Below are 23361 nucleotides of genomic sequence, written 5' to 3'. Positions count from 1 at the left end.
CTTTCAATCAACATGCTTGAAATAAAAGTCAAAACAGTGTTCCAACCACCTGATTTCAAACCAAGCAGATTTTATGTTTAGAAACACTAAAAAAAGTTTCATTTATAAATATGGAAGGAACAAAACATCACTGCATCAATCCAGGAGGAATTTTAAAAAAATTTTTTGAGGACAAAAAATACAAAATTTAGTCAACTCTGCTGTTCTCTTAGCTGCTTATATCCCATAGTATTTGCAAAATTAGCTTATAAAAAGATGCCATCTCTTGAAAGTCTAAATTTCTAGTCATTTCCCATTAAATGACTATCTTGGAATTCTGTATGTTGTGTTTTATAACTAGCATTCTGCTCCACTGCATATGATTCAATAATAACCTGGACGATTCTCATTTTGGGCAGTAATTCACTTGATCTTACCTAGTGATGGTGAAAGGAACACCATAATGAGAGGGACAGATGAAGTCAGAACACTATCACACATCACAAAGTTATAGAACTTTAAAGTTCACAAGGTGAAAAAGATGTTGGTTTTGCTTTGAACCAAAGTTTACAGTATATTATTAATGGAAATGGCTGCTAAAGTAAAATTAAGGTGAACTAGCCAAACCGGGTTGACTTACTGAATCCAGCACAATCTTTATGCTCAATCTCCCTGCTGATAAATTTAGTCCATTTGTACTATTACTTACTTAGCAAGTTAGTAAAGCCATGATGCTCATGAGAAGATAATCTCATTTACTAGGGGGCAAAGAATGGTATAAAGTTTCCATATAGTTCTGCCAGTATAATCTCATCTCAATCTACAACACTCTATGGATCTTTCTTGCCAAGCAACACTAGAGTTTATTTTTGTCATTATCTTCCAAAAGAGCCCATGACAATAAAGAGGAGGTCAAATTCACTTGAACTTAGATGAAAATTGAGCCCAAGGTCTACCCTCCTCTGGGGTATTAGTATAAACCCACAGTGTGACAGTGCATTGCTCTATTTGGAGAGACCAGGGGCAGGAGGGGCCATGCCATGGTGAGGAGAGAAATCAATCAAAGGACTACAAATACAGGGAGCAATAATGTTAAAATAGTAATACATAAAATGAATAACTGCAATCATTTTCTTAAGAGGACTTGACTCGTGGAAGAAAAACTTTAATTGCTGTTGCAAAAACATCTGTATGAAGTAGAAATTGGTTTAATAACATTCATAGAGAATATGTTCTAGAAACTGGAGGTAACTGAAGTAAAATTCTGGCAGCAATTTAATAGAACAGTCCCAGATGGTTCAGCTGAGGCCAACATCTAATGAGGACGAAAGCCTTGTCTGTGGGGAATTTTGGGTGATACCTGGAGAAATATTACACTGTGCATAAACCAGACTGAATTGTTTTTATAAGTGTTGTAAAGTTTCATACAGTAAAAGGTTTTTTCTACATGCACTTCAATTTCACAGCAAGAGTGGCATAGAATACCTAAACACAGAAGAGAGCATTCATGCAAGATATCTAACTCCTTGATATAATAATGCATACAATTCAAAATGATTACACTATGATTACATCTAGGGCTTTCTGCAACTACAAGGTGGTGGTTATGGAAAGCATGGCCCCCAGTATCAATATCTAGAAAGCAGCCACCACCTTCTTCTATGTGTGTTCTCTTTTTGAGTTTTTTCTTCATTTTTCTTAATCAACTCTGCTGTTGTTGCTGCTTCTTAGCAAAACTGGTAAAAACAAAGTTGTAATCACTGAACATAGCACTCTGGCAATCAAGACGTTTAAAGCCTTCAATCTTCTGGGGTGAAGAAAGCACTGTGCGACATTTAGAACTCTGGGGAAAAATTCAAATAATAATTAGTGCTTCAAACCTACGTAAGTACTTTCAAACAGAATAGTCATGCAATAAATATTTACGACTTCTATAGTTTTTAAAAAATTTTTGTTGAGTACACAGCAAAACATACACCAATTCAACAGTTTTTACAAGTACCATTTAGTAAGTGTACATTCAAGTTGTGCAACCGTTCTCACCCTCCTTTTATGAGTTGTTTCTCTCCCTATTAGCATAAATTCACTGCCCCCTAAGGTTCCTATCTAATCTTTGGAGTTGCTGTTGTCGATTTGATCCCACAGAGATAGTTGTTAAAAGAGCATAATTCTCAAGGCAGACAGTTTTTACTAGTTAAGCCAGACTACTGTTTGGTTTTATGGAGACTTTAGGGGGTATTTTTGGTTTAAGGTTTAAAGATTATCTCAGGGCAATAGTTTCAGGGGTTCATCCAACTTTCATGGCTCCAGGAAGTCTGGCGTCCATAAGAATTTTCAATTCTGTTCTGATTTTCCCCCTTTTGATCAGGAATTCTTCTACAGAATCTTTGATCAAAAAATGTTTAGTGATGGTAGCCAGGCACCATCCAGTTCTTCTGGTCTTTTGGCAAAGGAGGCAGTTGTTCATGGAAGCAATTGGCCACACATTCCATTTCCTCCTCCCATTCCTGACTCTCCTTCTTCCTCTGTTTAGATCAACTGTTGACGAACTGTTGTGCCTTGGATGGCTGCTTGCAGGTTTTTAAGATTCCAGGCACAATGCAACAAACTAGGAGGTAGAACAGAAGCACTAAACATGTTATTAGGCCAATTAACTGGGATGTCCCATGAAACCATGACCCTAAACCTCCAAACCAAGAAACCAAATCCCTAAGGTGTTTGGTTGTACATAAGCAACCTCAGCAGCTACTTTTTGTTGTTGTAATGTATCTATCACACTTTTGCCAATTCAACTTTTTACAGGCGTACAACTTACTGACAGCAACTACTGTAATTGGCTGTGCAACCCTACTCTTAATGTGATTATTTCCATCACTGTTACCCCTTTTTTCCCCTCCCTCCTGCCCCTGGTAACCACTAATAAACTCTGTGCTCTATACATCTGCCTTTTCTTATCTTTTTATATAAGTAAGGTCATAACAATATTTGTCTTTTGTGACTAATTTATTTCACTCAGCATAATGTCCTCCACCTCAATCCATGCTGTAGCATGTATCAAGACTTCATTTCTCTTACTGGCTGAGTAGTATTCCATTGTATCTATATACCACATTTTTTTTATCCATTCATCTGTTGATGGGCATTTAGGTTGTTTCCACCTTTTGGCTACTGTGAATAGTGCTGTAATGAACATGGTTGTACAAGTCTGAGTCTCTGCTTTCAAGTCTATTGGGTTTATACCTAGGAATGGAATTGCAGGATCATATGGTAGTTCTATTTTTTAGTTTTTTGAGGAACTACAACACTGTTTTCCAAAATGGCTGTACCACTTTGCATTTCCACCAGCAATGGGTAAGGGTTCCAATTTCCTCACGTCCCCACCATATTTGCTATTTATTTATTTTTTAAACCTCAGCTATCCTAGTGAGAGTGAAATGTTATCTCACTGTGATTCTGATTTGCATCTCTCCATGACTTCTATCTTAATGAAACTGTGGCATGAGCATTTTAGCTAGTTTCCTAGGGGCTGGACAGATGTGGGACATCTTATAGTCCACTACCAGGCCTGTCAACACGGAAAAACAAGACAAGAGGAGCCCAACACTTGGGCTACATATAAAACAAAGACCAATGTAATTCTGCTGATATACATAAATCTCATCTATCAGTAACTTCTACTAGGTACCTCCAGATATCTGAGTAGGTATGTGTGAATCTAGAATATATAGTTTACGACATTTCTTACCATCTCTGTTTCCTTAAAGATTTTACTGTCAATAATAAAACAAATTACCTGATTTACAAACAGGGTGGTCACAAATTTTCCTGGCTTGAAGACTTCCACAACTCTCCTGATCAGGTCATCATAGGAGGTCTGACTTAAATTTGTTTCAAAGCTAACATAAGAAAATTCTGGTTCTGGAGTGATGTGAATAGTCCAATAAGTTCCCTTAAGAGAAACAGTTTTGTGTTAATAATGGAAAAGGTACATTTTAATATTTAAATTTTATTGAGGCAAGATAATTACTTACATCCGATTTCATTCCATTCATTGAATACCCACAAGGATTGAACAGAGTGGCATCAATGACAGAACCTGGTATCAGGTCACAAATTCCACTCTCCTAGATAAAAGGCAAAAGGCTGAATTAAAAACAAAGAAAATTTGAAAAATACATTGATAACAAGCTACACAAAAATTCTGTGTTGCCCACACAGAAGAATCCAACAATTATTTTTTTAAATACATACACGAGTGACGTCCTTTGCAGTAACACCATCTTTCATGTAGAACTGGTCCATAACTGCTGGGTCAAGCTCACTCATCAGAATTTCCAGGGTTTGATCTGGCTGATTGATCACCCGACTCTCTGGGAAATCCAGAGTATACAAGTACCTATATAAGAGTAAAAACAGTTTCTAAAATTGATGACTGGCAGTTTAAAATAAATCTTACACACACACACACACAAAAATCCATAAAATTATGTCAAACATACCAACAGTCAGAATTCATACGTCCCATACAATATGCTGCTCCATCTGTTAAGGGAAGAGAATGTTAAAATAAATATAACAGACCTATTTTAACAAGATGGCTTATTACGAGTAAGCAGAATGGTATGCTATTTGTCACCTATCAGAATGTCATTGGTAAAGGGAAATTTAAGGAGAATACTGAAGTGTAACTAAGTGTCTGAATTCACAGGTGGGATCCCCCAAACCCCCCTGAAAGAAAATAATTCACTGGCTGTCATTTAGCAATACACTTCAGCCGATGGGCCATGGTCTAAATGGTGTTGAGAAAACTACTGCTTACCTTCCCCCTATAGCCCCTCGTCATTTGGTCACTCGTTTACCTACTCTCTCAAGTAAGTAAGGGTCATTTTATATTTAATACTTCCTTCACATATCGTTTCAACACTCAACAAAGTAAAAATCAACACCTAGTACATATTTACACTAAATGGCCAGCATTCTCTTGTATAGCCTAGCATTTAAAGTTTTGTATTAAAAGTGTAAGTTATGAAAAATGAGATAGAAATCAGGAGATTTAAATCAAGCTGTTAAATCAATCCTGGGTTTTCAGTCTCATCTAGGAAATAAAGGTATTATATTAATCTTTAGTTCTCTGACCTTAAAGGGTAAACTTATGAAAAAAGGTGTATAATTACATTTAGTAAAAGGAAGTAAGAAATTTTTGCCAATTTAGTTCAAGTAATGCTATGATCACACCATGCTGACCATTTTTAAGCCAGTGCAATTCCTGTATAGAATGCCTGGACCAGAGTTCCTTAACTCAGTGGTCTCTGAAGCCACTGAGCATTTTTTTCAGAGAAGGCATGACAGCCTCCTCCATATTGTCAAAGGATATATGATCTATATGTTAAGGAGCAGTGAGTTAGACATAAATTAGAGCAACTAGCTAGATGAAGATGAACTCTTCTCTCTGCTATATGAAAAACTAGAGGCGGCAGGTGATCAATTCCTTGATTTTCTTATTTTCAACACCACTGACCTGGGATTCATAATTATTTTTACAAGTATGCATGTGCATGCACACACAATAAAATTTGTGATTAACTTAGAGATACATTTATCTCAACAGTGATTCTCATGGTGTAAAGATTATATGAATATTAACCTAGAAATTCCTTTTAAAAAGATCACTACTGCACTGATAAAAATGACATCCAAGTTAAAAAAAGCAGAGGATGAAAAACTGTGTGTCTATATACATACACACACACACACCCCCATTATATATTTATACGTTTGCATAATATGCTTTCATATATACAAAAGATTTCTGAAAGGATATACAAAAAACTGGTTAGCCGCTATCTCTGAGGAATAAAACTAACTGGGGTGCTGGGAGACAGGGTTGAAACGGAAGTTTACTTATCACTATATATCCTTTTTACTATGTCATATATTACTTTTAAAAGGTCACAGTATCAGCACTGGCTTTCCTGATCCTTTACACTGTAACTTTAGGAAAAAAGCTGGTTTCAATTCCACTTAAACTTACTTGAGAAAATTGCATTAAGAAACTCTATTTCTTCCTGGAAATTCCGGTGTGGGTACCCTTGGTGAGAAGGCTTCATGAAATTCTTACGAGAATAAAAGAAGCTCTAAAAAACAAAAAAACAAAAAAAAGAAGCTCTAAAAAAAACGGATAATTTAAGACATTGTTTTCTGCATATACATATCAGCAAAAAAATTCTTCCTCTACAAATATAAACTACCTGAGGTGATCCTAACACAGTCTTAGATTAATGTACACTTACTACAATGTTTTGTTGTTCTGGAATATAGAAGAAATATATATTTAACTCCATGTTTTTTTAAAAAATGTATTAAATGGATACGCAACCTTTTGGTAGCAGACCAAAAAAAAAAAAAACCCAAAAAACGAGGGCCACTGTGTCAGACCATGACGGCAAGATTTTAGACCAATACCCGAGTTAGTGTTACACAAAACACCAAATTTCCCTTTTTATAAGTTGTGAAGCAACTCAACAGAGACATAAGAATGTAGATGTTTTAATGTAGTGAGTTTCTAGGAACTAAAAAATGCTCAGTTTTACTGATGATGGGAAAATATTTCTTTCTTAGAGCAGTGGTTTCTAATCTGGACTTTGAAATGGCATAAAAAAATCTGTTAGACAACATTATATGTATTTTTCTAGAGAAAGGGTATATAATTTCTCAAGTTTTAAAATGGCAGTGATCCAAAAGTGAAGAACATATTGCTTTATATTTCTTACAAGGACCAACAGTTAACAACAAACAAAAACCCTTTTTGGTCCTAAGCAATAGGCTGAACATTCAACAGATCTTGTTCTCCTGTGGCATTACTATCTTACCACATTCTTACGTACTGTAACTGAAGCGTTAAGTATATAACATTACTAGGCATATCACAGGATAACTATCCTAAGATTTATGCCCGATAAAAAGGATTACATGTTTTTTTAATCACTTACTTGAATTGAGTCAAACCCACTGTAATCCCTAGCAAGCTTCAACAGGGGAACCAGTGCTTTCAGCAAGAGGGTGGTACCACATGTCTTCAAAATGAAACGTCTCTTGGAGACAAACATGCTACTCTCACTGCAATTGAAAAAAGCCACAACAATGTTATAATGTTTACCTACTACTGAGGATGCAATTAATCTATCATTGCACTATCATTTACAATGTGATTCTTGGCTAGAATGTTAGAATCTCAAGGATGCAAATTCTCTGCTACAGTATTCTTCCTCTTCTACTTTACAACAATCAGTTTAAAATTCTTCAGCCTCGTAGAAACAGGCCTTCAATTAAATATAAAGCATATTAAAACGTATTACACAAACCCTCTTTACTAGTAAACTTTCCTCCTCACCTCACGAGTGACCAAAGATTCATCAGTATTCTAGCACACAAGTATCTGAGGATACCAGAAGATCTTTCTATGCCTTTTTTCTGAGGATAATGTATTCACATACGAATTTGGGTATAAAAAGTTTCAGATGACTGACTATATATAACAGCCTACCAAAGTGACACTGGTGTATGCCTAACATTATTTACTAAATCCATACTTTACTACCTCATCTTATGCCATTCACTCTCACATGTATTTTTATAAGCATCCGATTATTTCCTCCACTAGGTAATAAGCTCCTCCAGGAAAGGGATGTTTGTTTTACTCACTATGATATTCCCAGCATCTGGCACATAGTAAACATTTGATAAACATCTGTATATGCCAAACACAAGCTTAGTAAACAGCAGGGACCTTACACACCCATTCAATCCAACAGTCCCAAAGCCTGTAACAATAGATACTGTACGCACTCGAAGTATTTACTAAATGAATAAACTCTGCACCCATAAAAAGGATGAGTGGCTCTCTTCATTTGTATACCAAGACTGCAACCCTATTTGTACAGTGAGGCTGATTTTCACTTTGTCAGACATTCTGATATTGGGAGGCATGTGCTAAAAAGGAAGAACTTGCCCCTGGAGTTAGGGGGTAGAGGTACAATGCAATGTGCCCTCCTTTACAGATACTTCCTCCTAACTACAAGGAGGTAAAGATGACAACCAGCTTGAAGAGTTATTAGGTAAGGCTTCAGAACCTACTGCCCAGGGACATCTAAAGTAAACATTTTATGTTTTAAAATAAGGTAAAAATGATTATAGAACTAAGATTGAGAGAAAAAAGTTCCATGTAAAGCATGATCCAGACTGAAATTAGCTAGCTAACACTTGTTCTGTAAGACCTACCTGAGTACATAAGCTTCCTGCTTGTCAGTTTTTGTCACACTTATGATTGAACATTGCACATCCTTCAAAAGTATATCCCACTCGGACCTATTATTTAAAAAAAAAAAAAAAAAAGATTAATCCATAACAGCACTTGCCTATTCTCATAAGAATTACAAAGCTCTGACACGTAGAAGTTTTCCAAAAATTAAGACCACATATTTTGTATTTGTCAGCACGTTCTTTGTATTGTTCCAGCTTCTCTTATGAATACCAACATCACATTCTTCATGTTGTTCCAGGGCCCAAAGCGGTATTGTTAGGTGTCATCGAGTTGGTTCTGACTCATAGTGACCCTATGTACAACAGAATGAAATGCTGCCCGGCCTGTGCCAGCCACACAATGGTTGCTATGTTTGAGCCCATTGTTGCAACCACTGTCAATCCATCTCTTTAAGGTCTTCCTCTTTTTCACTGACCCTCTACTTTACCAAGCATGATGTCCTTTTCCAGGGACTGGTCCCTCCTGATGACATGTCCAAACTATGTGAGACATAAGTCTTACCATCCTTGCATCTAAGAAGCATTCTGGCTGTATTTCTTCCAAGACAAAGTTGTTTGTTCTTCTGGCAGTCCATGGTACATTCACAATATTCTTTGCCAACACCATATTTCAAAGGCATCAATTCTTCAGTCTTCCTTATTCACTGTACAGCTTTCATTTAATCTGTTTTCAGTATAGTGTCCATATCTCTCAACAGTACCTGGTGTCCCTCATTTCAGAAATATCCTGTTTTATTCTCTTCAGAGAATAAACCTCTAATCTTCAGATCTTCGGGCATCCTCCTTCTTGCCTGACTTAAGACAATTTTATAATTTAAAGACAGTGAATCAGAAACAAGAACAATCTAACCAAATAAAACATACATTACATACATACAACTATATCTGTTTCCATTTTCTGCACTCCAGCTACAATGAGCTTTTCCACATTCTATTCTCTCTTCCTAGAAAGAGGGGCACCACAACAACAGTAATAAGCAAAAATTATGTGAGTGGTTACACAGGTAGATATGTATACCATATGGGAGTACAGGCACATGCACATAGATTTGTGGGCATATGTATATACATGTTTGTATGTTTATATTCATATATACAATAAAGCACATGGGGGGGTGCACAGTTATGGATACTTCCTAGACACACTCAAACACCTTGGGGGGTTGACTTACTGGGTTTGAAGGCTCAGGACCGGTCTTGTGTGACAGCTAAATCGATTGGCATAATTTAGTTTATAAAGGTAACGTTCTACGTCCTAGTTGTTGGTGAGTAGCATCTGGGGTCTTAAAAGCTTGCGAGCGGCCATCTAAGATACAACTATTGGTTTCCTGTCTGGAGCAAAGAAGGGTGAAGGAAATCTAATACTCAAGGAAGCAATCAGTCCATTGCTCATGTGAAGCACAAGCCCTTCTAGACGGAGACCAGAAGAACTAGATGCCTGGCCACTGCTACCGACCACTCTGACCAGGGACACAATAGAAGGTTCCTGGTTAGAACTGGAGAAAACTGTAGAACAAACTCAAACTCATAAAAAAGACCAGACTTACTGGACTGACAAAGACTAGAGGAACCCCTAAGACTACTGCCCTAAGAAACTCTTTTAATCTGTAACTGAAGCCATTCCCAGAAGTCACCTTTCAGCCAAACAAAAAATTGGCCTATAAAATAAACGACAACACCCTACTCGTGAGCAATGTGCTCCCTTACACAATCAACTATGGGAGACCAAACAGTCAACATTTCCACAAAAGCAAAGATGAGAAGGCAAGGAGGGGCAGGGAAACTGAATGGATGGAAATATAATTGCTATGTAAACTTTCACCTAAAACACAATAAAATAAACATGAAAGAAAGAAATGGCACCATAAGCTCAATTACTCAAAACCAGGTCATTTTTGAGAGTGAAGGAGAACATTATAGTTATGCAAGTTATGCAAAGCTTACAACGCTTTCAACAATATTTTCTGTGCAGCTATTTTGGTATTCATGACAATCCCACTAGTCACTCCATGTGGTTAGGGACTGCATGTTTTAAAACTCACCACTATTTCTGATCCCACTGCCCAGCTCAGTTTATCACACAACAGGCCCTCCAACTATTTGTTGAATCTGGCATTATAATGATGAATCTAAATGTGGATTATTTCCTCAAATACTTTTTCTAAAACACACTCCCTCCTCTCTTTCTGAAAATCTACTGACATGAATGTTATACCTTATGCTATTGTCCTACGAGTCTCTAAGGTTCTGTTCACTCCTCTTATCCCTCCTTCACCAATCTTTTTTCTCTTCGTTGTTTAGATTGGATAACTTCTACTGACCTATCTTCAAGTTCTGAGCCCTGGTGGCACTGTGGTTAAGTGTTGGGCTGCTAACCAAAAGGTTGGCAGTTCAAATCCACCCCCCACTCCTTGGAAACCTTATGGGGCAGTTCTGCCCTGTCCTACAGGGTCACTATGAGTTGGAATCGACTTAACAGCAACTTTTTTTTTTTTTTTTAAATCTTCAAGTTCGTTCACTTTTTCTTCCATCATCTCAATTTTACTGAAGCCAGTCCAGCAAATTTATTTTATTCTAGTTATTTTAATTTTCAGTTGTCAAATTTTCCATTTTTTTTTTTTTTGGTTTGTGTGTTGTCTACTTCTGTTGAAACTTTTTATCTTTCCTTTTGTTTAAAGTGTTTGCCCTTTTTATTGTAGTGAAAATATACACAATAAAACATTCACCAATTCAACAATTTCTACATGTATAAACTCAGTGACATTACATTCTTTCTATGTCCAACCATTACTGCTATCCTTTTCAAGTTATTCCACCACCATTAACATAAACTCAACGCTCCCTAAGCAAAAACTCCCCCTTTCTCCCTCCCTATTCGAGGGTTTGTCCTTACTTCTTGTACAATGGTTGATAGCTGCTTTAAAATCTTGCTGTGTTATCTCAAGGTTGGTGTCAGCTGATTGTCTTTCCCTTGAGAAATGTTTAGGTTTTCCTGGTTCTTTGTATGTCTTGTAACTTAGGATTCCATCTTGGACATTTTGATCATGTTTAAAAAATTGTTGTTTTAGCAGGCTTCAAGTTCAGATCCAATTCAAGTTCTAACCCAACTTCTGTGGGATATGGTTCCAATGTCAGTTTAGTTATGAAAGCTTTTGCCATGCTATTCAGATCAGTTCCCCTTATGTGCTATTCAGTGGCATCTAGAACCGGGGTCAGATCCATGCATTAGCAGCTCTGAGGGATCCATACACAGCTTTATAGGATTCATTTTCTTCAACTACCTCCTCTCCAGATCTCCTGACAATCCTGGCTCCCAGGGGGACCCCTTTCTTGGTCCTCTGGCTAGAAAGCTAGGACTTTAGTAACTTTAGTTACTTTTAGCATATTTCCCACAACTGTCTCTCCCTCTGGGGCCAAGTTTTGGAGTGAGGACAGAGCAAAATAGACCAACAGGGTTCCCTTGATGTTCTTCATTTGTGGCACCCCAGTCCCTCTCGTCAAAGAGAGGAGCTCCCCATGGAGTTTTAGGTACCTGCCTGGTCACCACCTCTGCCACAGGACTGCCTGGGTGCTGGGGCAGGAGAGAAGGGGTGAGGGAGGGGGAGCAAAATGAAACAAAAAAAAAAAAAGGGAGTTCCCCCACTCTCTCTGACCAAGAAATAAAGGGCTTCTTTCTCTTGGAGGTTTTTCTATCTATACCTAGGTTTCTGGCTGCCTTTGAGACCAAGCTAGGAGATACCAAAGGGAAAAAGAAAACAGGAAATTCACCACTGGTTCAGTGGTATTTTAAGTTCCGGTTTCCTTCTCCAACCCACCTAACATTTTCTTTTCAGTCCTCAGACAGCTAGCTGCTCAATGCATTCTGTCTTAGTTGCATTTAGGGAGAGAGAGAGGAGTGTGCCTACTCCATCTTGACTGAACCAGTATCTTGTAGTACTTACTCATCATTCGTTAATAAATTCTGCAGCCTAATCCTTCCTCACTTGATAGAAACCCTCAAATAGTATTTTTTTCCAAAGTCATAGCATAAAAGGAACCAATTGCTTTAAACATCCTAAGACAAACATTACTGGATGTCCTATCAACCATGGAATTATAAAAGCATAATCTTAAGAGAACTTTTTAGGCTGTATCAAGAAAAATAAGAAATCAAGGAGCAAGAAACAGAATAAAACAAACCAAGGGAGATGTCAAGATAATGCTATAGTATGTACATAATAAACAGGAAAGGTGAAAAACAAACTCTAAGAGCCAAAAATTTTAGCACAAGTCATTTTATCACATTTCTACTCCAAAAGTTTGGGGGGGGGGGTCGCGCCTGCTTTTGTAAATAAAGCTTTATTGGAACTGAGCCACACCCATTCATTTACATATTGTCTATGGTTGCTTTCTCCTTATAAGGGCAGAGCTGAATAATTACAACACATACTGTGTGCCTTGCAAAATCTAAACTGTTTACTCTCTGGTCCTTTACAGAAAAAGTTTGTTGACTCTTGTTTTACAGGAAAGGTTTTCAGTGCCCTGCTTTCTGTCCAAATCAATGACAGAAAAGATCAAGTGCTTTATACAGTAGACTGAGATAGTTTCTAAGTTATAGATCTACAATTTCAAAGTTAGACAGTGTGCCAAATCAGCCCCAGTAAGGGTGGTCTGTATTTTGTTTCCAGACTCACTATACAGAGACTGTACTATAAACTATGTCACAAAGCTGTTCTATTTGGAAATCCTTGCTATTTTTATTTTTTTTTTAAACACATAAAGGTTCAATAAATCATAAAATACATCAGAAAGCAAAAAGATGAGGAGACTATTTGGGGATGTGTTCACATAGCATCACAAAATACTGGTTTAATGATTAGAAAATATTCTAAAGTGTTAAACAATTACTTGGTGCTTATAAAACAAAGAAATTCAGAGATAAACCAAAACATTTCCTGATTTGAATTTTTCTGAACTTAAATGTCATCTTCTCATTGATCTAACTCAGTGTTCTTTACTGGGGATGATTCTGCCTCCCACAAAGCATTTGGCAATATTTGCAGACATTTTTGGTTATCACAACTGATGGTGGTGGTATTGCTGGCATGTAGCAGGTAGGGGCCAGGGATGCTGCTGAACACCGTGCAATGAATGGGGCAGTTCCCCACAACAAAGAATTATCTGGCCCAAAATGTCAATAGTGTATGGTTGAAAAAAAAATAAAAAACCTAATTTAACTTATAGAGTAGATATTAAAAGTAAAAGAATACTATCAGAGATCATGATAAAACTAATTATAAATGAACTACCAATAGGAATAGTCTAATATCCCAAAGAAATTGTATGCTCTTACTAATGATAGTAAATGGATTAAATAATCTTAGTCACTATGCTTCAAGAGCAAAACATTAATGGCAGCCACATTTTATACTGAAAAGCTTTTCTAAAGAGGCTGAAGTTCCCTGGGTGGCAAAAATGGTTAAATGTGTGACTACTAACAGAAAGGTTGGCAGTTCAAACCCAACCACCTCAGGCACCTAGGAAGGAAGGCCTGGCCATCTGTTTCTGAAAGGTTATAGCCTTGAAAACCCTATGGAGCAGTTCTACTCTGCACATGTGGGGTCGCCATAAGTTGGAATCAACTTGATAGCAACTAGGAACAAAAGAGGCTGAGGCTTGATAATACAAATGGAACAACTTGGAGTTGTTCCAAGTTGGAGGCCTACTCAATGGCAGCTAAGGACAACAACCCAATAACAAGGATCTAGTGGTCCAGATAGTATCTGAGGGTGGTACCTAAAAATTTGCATTTAGTAGGCTTCCAGGTGATGAGATTACTACTCTAATGGATTACCTCCCTAGAGCAAGTAGCTGGTTTCAAAGTCATCAAGGAATTTACCCAAAGTAACTCAACTATTTAAAGGCAGACTGAAGATTCCCTCAACTCTCCAACCTTAGAGCTCACATCCTGACTTGTCTGTTTCAGAAACTCTCATTATCATATTACATTCAGGCCTTTATCTTTGGGTCAAAAACATAACATTATTCTTTTTAGCAAAACCTAGGTTGACTAGAAATTAAATTCTCAGAATGCCTGCTAGGGCACAGTCAATTCAGATATTCAGACATATCTCTTTTGTTCAAAGGAACCAACCCGAATGCAGCAAAACTGCCAATTATAATCATAGTATTAGGCTGATTTTCTAGCTCAAATTTTTACCCAAAATTTAAATTACTAATCCGTACATTGTTACTGCTACTTTCATTTGACTACTAGTTTCAGTGTGTGCTAAAGAAAGGTAGTTTGGAGACAGCAGTTCAAATCTTTTTTGAAAATGCAGTGAGGAATGTAATGAGAAATCTAATTCTTCAACAAGAAGCTTTTCTACTTTAAAACATTTACACTAAAAGATTTTTTGGCAATGGGTTATAGATTCCTTCAATGTAAATGACTGGTACTACAATACTGTGCAATAATGTAGTCAAATATGGCATGAGTTCTGGGAAAGTTAATGCTGGCGTTTAATAAACTATCTTTTCAACTGCCCCATCCTTTAATGAAGATTATTTTTTTAGCTTACAAAATTTGAGTGAAGCCCCAAGTAAGAAAAGAACATCTGCCAGTCTTAAAATTCCACTCTCAGCATTAAAGTGTTCATATTTTCATAAAAGCTATCTTTTCTTTCTCACTAAATTTTCTTAATTTTCTAGCCAGCTTCCTCCCCCCCATTCTTGCTTCCCCAAAGCTGCCATTTCTTGTAAAATAAAACGCTTTTGTTTGGAACAGCATTTTAGTCCAGCAACTCTAAGACATTTTTATACATGGTCACTGGCTTTTTTTCAGTATCCTTTTGAATCCTGAAAAACCAATAAAGAAAACTGCAAGTTAACCCTAAAAAACAGCCTGCCTTTTGTTTCAACTTTGAATATTGTGTGAAAAAAGTCAGTTTTAGAAGTCTGTACAGATCACCAGCTCCTTTACTTGTCTGGGTATACCTGCTACTGAATGTTCTTTTCTCCAACATATTGTTGGAACGGTGTTCTTTAACCCAAGCCATACCTTTCTCTCCCTTGAAAAATTAATGAAAAATTCTCAGTATTATGTAATTTGTTCAAATTACACTCAAGGTGCATTAAACTAAATGGCCTGCAGGAAGAGTGGGACATGTTTAGTAGAAAATCTGAACATTCAGGGCTTGACTTCCAGTTAAAGCTTGGAAAGATGAACCAATTGTTGCTTAAAGTGTATTCCATTCCCTCACACCATATACAAAATAAATTCCAGATGGACTGTAGATCTAAATATGAAAGGTAAAACAGTTTTTAGGGGGGGAAAAAAAAAAGAACATCTTCATGACCTTGGGATGGGCAAATTATTTATTTAATTAGGATACAAAAACTGTTAACCATTAAAGGGAGAATATTGATATATTGTACTTTATTAAAATTATGAACGTCTGTTCATAAAAAAAGGCAGTCAACCCAAAAGAAAAACAGGCAAACAGACTTGAACCAACACTTCACAAGGATATCCACATAGCTAATTAACATATGAAAAAATACTCCTTTAGTTAACAGGAAAAAACAAAAACAAAAAACATACCACTATATCCCAAAACAATGGGTAAAAGGAGCAATTGGAAACCTCAAACACTTCAAGAGGCTTGCAAATTAGTGTACAGTCTGGGAAATCTGGTTATATTTCAACCTGGACATATGTATACCCTATGACTTAACAATTCCACTCCCAAGTATATATCTAACAGAAATGCATACACTTTGCTCACTAAAAGACATATAAAATAATGTTCATAGCAGCATTATTTGTATTAGCTCCAAACTGTAAACTACTCAAATGGGCCATTGACAGTAGAGTGGATAAATTATGGTATACTGACACAATGTAGAAGCCTTACATAATGGGTACTAAATGATTCTATGTTACATAAAATTCAAAAACAGGTTAAGACCAACTTAATGTTGTGCTAGAATGGAAGTCAGGATAGTGGCTAGCCTTGCTGGGGAGGGAGTTAAGATACTGATTGGAAGGCAGTAAAAGGGGGGCTTCTGGCTAGTTATATTGCTTTAATTTGCATGCTGGTTACACGGGTATAATCAGTTTGTGGAAATTTTGAGCAGTATACTTATTTATAATTTATGTGTGTTATAGCTGAACAAAAAGTTCAAAAACCCCAAAATATTTTGTATTCAGAAGGTCAACTGTTTTACTAATTGCCAGATTTTTCATACCCTTTTTCTTGTGCAGATGATCTTAAACTCTGCTGGAATATTGCCTTCAAAATGCCCTATGCTTGTTTGTCCCCCCACCCCCTTGGTTCAAGTCTTTGAAATAATTTTCATAGCACAAATTCTTCACTAAACTCCACACTGCTTCCAGTTTCTACCACTTCTTTATTTTAAATGCATTTTCACACTGAAAGAGGCCAAAATCAACTGTAGGGACTCTGCAAATCTAAATATTTTTTGATCCTTGTACCTGATGACAGAAGCTTTTCTCTAAAACTATTTCAGCAGCTTCCCAAATTTTCCAAACTCATGTTCATCCCGTTACTGTACAAAGGTTCTTGAGGTATACAGGAAGTGCTTTAAGTTGATCTAGTACAGATGCAACTGCTAGGTTTACAAACATTTGGGGGGGCATGCAAATCTGGTTCACACTTCGGGCAACTTGGCTATATTACATCTTACATAACCAACAACTAAAACTATCCTTTGGTTTGTAACAGCAAATAAAACATATATGCCAACAAAGACTAGATTAACATGTCTATCAGCAAGGCAATTCATCAGTCATAGATGAAGTTACTAGGCAAAAAAGATCTGATTTCGTTTACTGGAAGCTCCCAAGCACTTTCCCAAAGTAGTTGTACTATTTTATTTTACATCCCCACCAGCAGTGTATGAGCATTCCAGTTCGTTCAAATCTTGTCAGGTTTTGACATCAAAATTATGGTAACCTCAAAATTAGGCTAGAAGTGTGTTCCTACTCTATTTTCTGGAAAATGTGTGAAAAAAATTGGAATTACTTCTTACTTGAACGTTAGATAGAAAACTCCAGTGAAACCATCTGGGCCTGGAGTTTTCTTTGTGGGAAGATGATTACCAAATAATTAAATTTATGTAATAGTTATAGAACTATATTTAGGTTTTCTAATTCTTCTTGCACCAATTTTGGAAAGGTACTTTCTAGGAATTTTTCCATAACATCCTTGTGATCTTTTTAATGTCTTTAATATTTATAATGATGCCCTCTTGGGACATTTGTGCCTCCTCTTAATCCTTTCTAAATCCTTGTTTAAATATCTTTTGAAAAAACATAGTGAAATTTACTTATTTTAATCCAGTTTATTAATCTGTCCTTTAACCACAGCTTTTAGTCTATTTACAGTTTAATGGAATTAGTGTTATCTATGGGTAGGAATGTAGGGCAGATTTACTTATTTCACAATGAGAATACAGACCCTTGGGGCCTTGACTAGGTCTTCAAATTCCCTGGATCTTGTGAAGCTATGAAAATGGAAGTACAAGTTCCTCAAGCTATAGAAAGGCCCCAAGACAAAGGTGGATTAAAAGCTCTCCTTTCTCTAGATTCCCCCTAGATTTTTGCTTGAAAAATCACTGGTGATAGTAACATGCTGTCAAACAAGCATTATCAGAAGCATGTCACAAGAGGATATCCAAATAGGCAATAAGCATATTGAAGTGTCTACTACTACTCACTACCTGTTTTGGTCTTACTACGACCCATTGCCAACTCATAGCAACCCTACCGGACAGAGCAGAACTGCCCCAAAGCGTTTCCAAGGCTGTAAATCCAAGGAAGAAGTGGCTGGTGGGTTCAAACCACCAACCTTTGCGTTAGCAGGAGAGCGCATAACCACTGCACCACCAGGGCTCCTTCTATCAAAGGGTACTCAACATCTTTAGTGATCAGGCAAATGCAACATTAAAACCACAATGAGACATTACACTATCCCTCCAACAGAACAGCTAAAACTAAAAAGACTGACAAACATCAAGTGTTGATAAGCAATAGGAGCTCTCACAGCAAGATGGCTGGTCCACATACATAACTATTCTTATTAACAGAAACTGAGACCCCTTCTAACAGTAATTAAATCTTGATCTCCTAAACAAAATTCTATTTTTGTACTTCAGCAATGTACAAAATCCAATTTATGCATGAATTACTAAGATACCTCTCACTGGTGATTGTTGTTGTTAGCTGCCACGGAGTCAATTCTGACTCATAGCAACCCCATGTGTTACAGAGTAGAACTGCTCCATTTTTATTATCTGCAGCCTTCAATGTTCTGCTGCTATTCATGAAGTTTTCACTGGCCAATTTTTTCAGAAGTAGACTGCCCGGTCCTTCTTCCTAGTCTGTCTTAGTCTGGAAGCTCTACTGAAACCTGTCCACCAATGGTGACCCTGCCGGTATTTGGAACACTGGTGGCAAAGCGTGGTAGCTCACACACACACACTATTTTAGGAGGCTAGCAGTCCGTACTCAGGGTGCCAGCTCCAGGGGAAAGCTTTCTCTGTCAGCAGCCTTCGAAAGTTTATAAAACCCATATTTTAATTTTTATATTAGAAACTAAGACACGTGTAACATACATTAAAATAGTTTTAGTAAAACCACTGAAGCCTAAATTACAGCTTTTAATAACATGTTTATTTATTTTTTTTAGGAGTCCTGTTGGCACAGTGGTTATAGTGCTCGGCTGCTAACCAAAAGCTCAGCCATTCGAACCCACCATTCCAGGGGAGAAAAATGTGGCAGTCGGCCTTGGTTAAAGATTTACAACCTTGGAAACTCTATGGGCACTTCTACTCTGTCCTGTAGGGTCACTATGAGTCAGATTCGACCTCATTTAATCCTCACAACCACCCCAGAGGTAGGTACTATTATTGCCTCCATTTTGGAGATGAGGAAACAAGACCACACAACCTATTAAAGGAAGTCTGAATTCAATCTAGGTGCTCCTCCAGAGGCCATGCACTTAACCACTTCATTTTACATTATTCTTCTAGATGATGATAATCCATCCATGGGTCTCTGGGGCCAAGATCCTCCCGGCCACTGACAGAAGTCTCACTCATCTGTGTGGGGGTGGACAGAAGGAACCCTCCCCTTGATCTGCATTCCTTCCCCAACTGAAAGGCCATGACTCTCCTTCCTTACAAAACTATGATTCTGGAAAAGAGTAAATTTACTATGGTTTTATCCAGCACCTTTTCAATAAGGAAACCCTGGTGGCGTAGTGGTTAAGAGTTAGGCTGCTAATCAAAACGTCCGCAGTTGGAATCCACCAGGCACTCCTTGGAAACCCTGCTCTGTCGTATAAGGTCACTATGAGTCTGAATCGACTCGACAGCAATGGTTTGGTTTTTTTCAATAAATATTTCTCTACCACCTACTATTTTTCAGGTACTTTATCTCCCAACAATGAACTTAACCAGTGCATCTTTGCCTGACAAGTCACCAAAAAAGTTCTTGCCTAAGGACTTCTTAGTTAAATCCAATGGAGATTTTTCAGTTCTTACTTGCTCTATCTACAGAAACTGAGATGTGGTAGTACCCGTTCAAAAACAGTGGTTTAATAAATGTTAAACATCTACAAAATGCATGAACTCCACAAAACAGAGTATTTTATTTTGCCCTTAAAGGTTTAATTTCTGTCATCATTTCAAGAACCACACTTAAACAATTTCAACTGATAAAAGTGCAATAAGACAGGTGGTACTCAAACATTTAAAAGCAAGCTGCCTTTAGAATCCTTTCTTCTCTTGACTCAGGGATTATACTTAATAACCTTTTATACACACACACACACAAACACTGTACTTTAACTAAAATCGGAAACCCTGGTGGCGTAGTGGTTAAGAGCTATGGCTGCTAACCAAAAGGCTGGCAGTTCGAATCCACCAGCTGCTTCCCTGGAAACCCTATGGGGCAGTTCTACTGTCCTATAGGGTCCCTATGAATCGTAATCAACTCGACGGCAACGGGTTTGGTTTTGTTTTTTTTTTAACCAAATTAATCCAAAGCTTAAGTCCTGACACTTTTGCCCAAGAACTTGGGGAGAAAAAAAAAAAATTCGCTTCCTATTTATTAAGAATGTCTGCTTACAAATAACTTAAGACTTCAAACATTCAAAGAGCCAGAGTAACAAAATTTTTATTTTCTAGACTTCTTACTCAGTTCTCCCTTAACAAGTTTTTCTAGGTAAAAATCCCGGTCGCAATCGTTTTAGCATATGCCTATCACCACCAGGGAGTTTTCCGCGTCTGTGAAATGGAGGAAATACTAAACTTCCTCGTATTTATGATGAGAAAAGTAACCTCTTCCTATAATATACATGTTAAGTGCTTAGAACTGAGCCTGGCGCATAGTAAGGGCTTAGAAGACATTTTAAGTGTCGCACAAAGCTTGAAAAATAACATCTGTGACATTTTAATTAACACGATTATGTTTTTCAGTTACAATGGAATCCTTCAAGATACAATACTAGAAACTGGGCTGCCCAACGTGCCTTAAAGTCCCGGCAGCACGTGTCTGCCTGGATTGCCTTTTCCAGTTGCTTTTTGTCAAGGGACGGCGGCGAGCGCAGCCAACATTCCTAAAACGCCTATTGGCCCACACCCTGGGGCCAGGCTGTTGTCGGGTCCAGGAGCTCATTGGTTGCCACTTCTCAATGAAGTGGCCACGCCGGTTCCTCCGCGGCACCGTCACATTCGCGCGCGGAAGAGCCGGGAGAACGCGGTGGAGGGCCCTAGGAAGACATGGGATTACGAAGGGTGTGAGTGCCGCAGGGACCAAGGCCCAGGCATCTTCGTTATTGCCTGTACTCTTTATTCGCGCTTGGATTTCCATTAAGACCCTAGAAAGACCTTTCCTTTTCTGCGTGATCGGCGCAGAAGCTCTCTCTTGCGTGACTGCCCGCGGTTGGTGGCTGGGGCCTCAGACTCTTTTCCTGAAGCTTAAGACATTAAAGGTATTACGTAAGGTTCAGACGGGCCTCTGTCCCACAAATGTAGGCAAATCCTACTCCACCCTGCACCTCCCCTCCATTCTCCCGGATCCCGCCAACTCCGTAACAGGTTACACAACCCAAGGTCAAGGGACTCAGAAGCAACCTCGGCGGGCTCGTGGCCATCCCCCTGCGCCGCTGCCGCAGGGATCATGTCGTCCGCCCAACCGCCCCCAAAAGGCTTTGATACAGAGAATGTTGATTAAGGCGGCGGTGGGGCCCAGCCACTGCGACACCACAGCTCCCGCCCAATCTCCGCCGCCCGAGCGCCACATGCTGCCAGAGGGGACGCGGGCGGGAGGCCTGCTCCGCCAGCCCCTCAGCCGAGGGCCCCCTCCTCTACGCGCCGGCGCGAAGAACGAGTCCGGCTCCAGATCCGCTCCCTCCTCCATTCCCCGAAGCGGGCACGCCCGAATTAGCGCCTAAGCCCGCCGAGCCACACCTGCCGGGAAGGAACCCGCGCAGCACCCCAGGCGCCGCGACCCGGGACCTAGGCCCGCCAACTCCGGAACGAAAGTCGGAGGCGCGGGCCGCAAAACCACCCTGAGCGGTGCAGCCCGCCGCTCCGCACTCTCCGCAGGGGACGTTACCTGAGCACGCGGCGGCGCCAGCCTCCTCCCCTCCCCCCGGGGAAGCGCCCGGCCCGGCAACGGCGGCAAAAGAAGCCGGCTCTGGCCCCGCGTGGACGCGGCCGCTCACCCCAAAATCCGGCACCCCCCTCCAAAGCCACCGAAACGACCCTTGCCCGCGAAGCTGGTTCCACCTGAAAGCTCCACGAACCCGGTCCCCGCCCCCTCCCGCGTCTGGTGCTTTCCAGGCGGCGACAGCCCCCAGACCCGTATCTGACGGCCAGAACAAGCCGAAGCACTGACCTTGGGATGGTGCGAAGATCCCCAGATCCTTGGTTTGCGTCGGGCTGCTGCCGGGAGAACCAAACCTCCAGCAGCTTCTCGGTCCCTTCGAAAAAATGTGCAGCTTCCATCACTGTGAGACTAGCGAACAACCAACAACCACAGAAAATCAACTAAATTAAATCTCTTCTCCCGCCGGTGCCGCCGCCGCTGCGGATTGTTCCAGCTGTGTTACTAAAGTTCAGGTTCCTTTTTTTTTTTCTATAATTTTATATTAACTTTTTTTAAAAAAAGGATTAATAAAATTTCCCGGCTTTTTTTTTTTTTTTTTGAGAGCGAAAGTTGAACGTGAGTCTGTTGGAAATAGAGGCAGATACAGTTCAGTCTCTTGTAGTCCGCTGTTTCCTCGTTACAGAGAGTAGAGCGAGCGCTAGCTAATGTCGCCGGCCATACTGTGTAAGCGAGAGCGCTGCGTGAGCACTGACCTTATATACCTCGTCTCCCAAGCAAGGCCAGGAAGTGACGCACGGTGTCCCGCCCCTGCGGCTCATAGCTGCAGTCGCCTGTCAATCACTTGCTGCCGGGGAGCGGCTGGCTGGCAGCGGGCCTGCAGGGAGCGCGGGGAAGTGCCCGCTGCGCGGCGGTTTTGCCTGGGCAGTCCCTTGGGCGGGAGACGGCGCTGTGTTTTCCCGTTAGGCACTAGAAACCTAGAGTCGAATGAAGAGTGGGTGGGGAGAACAGGAACGGAGTGAGCAACTCTGCAAAAAACAACCGGTTAGCAACGAACATGGGTGGGCCCTTAGATGAGTCGGCCGGGTTCAGTGGGGGCGGTGGCCACTGCTGGACTGGGGTGGTGGTTTTGATCCTATGCTGTTCACCGCTGCTGCTGAGGTGTTTGGCCATTCTCTGCGTTTCCCCGAGACGAAAGCAAATCGGACATTAAAACTCAGCATTTGTCCGTGACGCACACCTTGCCAAGGGTCAGGTTAGAAGACTTTAATTCGGCTCACGCCTTAGTTGATGTGCTAATAAACGCAGTACTCGACCCGTTTACACAATAGGCAGAAGCGTTGTCTCCCTTTTTAAAAAGGGAAAAGCAACGTGGCGCCCAGCACTGGAGAGATCCAGCTTGTACCTCCCACCATGTGGCCCACCAAGCCTCGGAGATGGCTGAGCGC

At 39.6% G+C, this 23361-nt stretch overlaps 1 protein-coding gene across 1 annotated transcript; it reads right to left on the bottom strand.

Annotated features, from left to right (window-relative positions):
- Window positions 1-148: 148 nt before the first annotated feature.
- AMD1 (adenosylmethionine decarboxylase 1) lies at window positions 149-22639 on the bottom strand. The gene is made up of 9 exons (XM_004372465.2): window positions 22205-22639; window positions 8257-8343; window positions 6969-7095; window positions 6011-6113; window positions 4479-4521; window positions 4231-4375; window positions 4011-4103; window positions 3773-3928; window positions 149-1822 (listed from the first exon to the last, which is right to left on the bottom strand). Exons 1-9 carry the CDS (start codon window positions 22312-22314, stop codon window positions 1682-1684), a joined length of 1005 nt encoding a protein of 334 aa, XP_004372522.1. The 5' UTR covers window positions 22315-22639; the 3' UTR covers window positions 149-1681.
- Between the last annotated feature and the right edge of the window lie 722 nt (window positions 22640-23361).

The sequence above is a fragment of the Trichechus manatus genome, unplaced genomic scaffold (assembly GCF_000243295.1).
Source record: "Trichechus manatus latirostris isolate Lorelei unplaced genomic scaffold, TriManLat1.0 scaffold00017, whole genome shotgun sequence".
NCBI lineage: Eukaryota > Metazoa > Chordata > Mammalia > Sirenia > Trichechidae > Trichechus > Trichechus manatus.
Note: the sequence above shows the minus strand (reverse complement) of the source record. Positions and strands in the feature narration are given on the sequence as shown.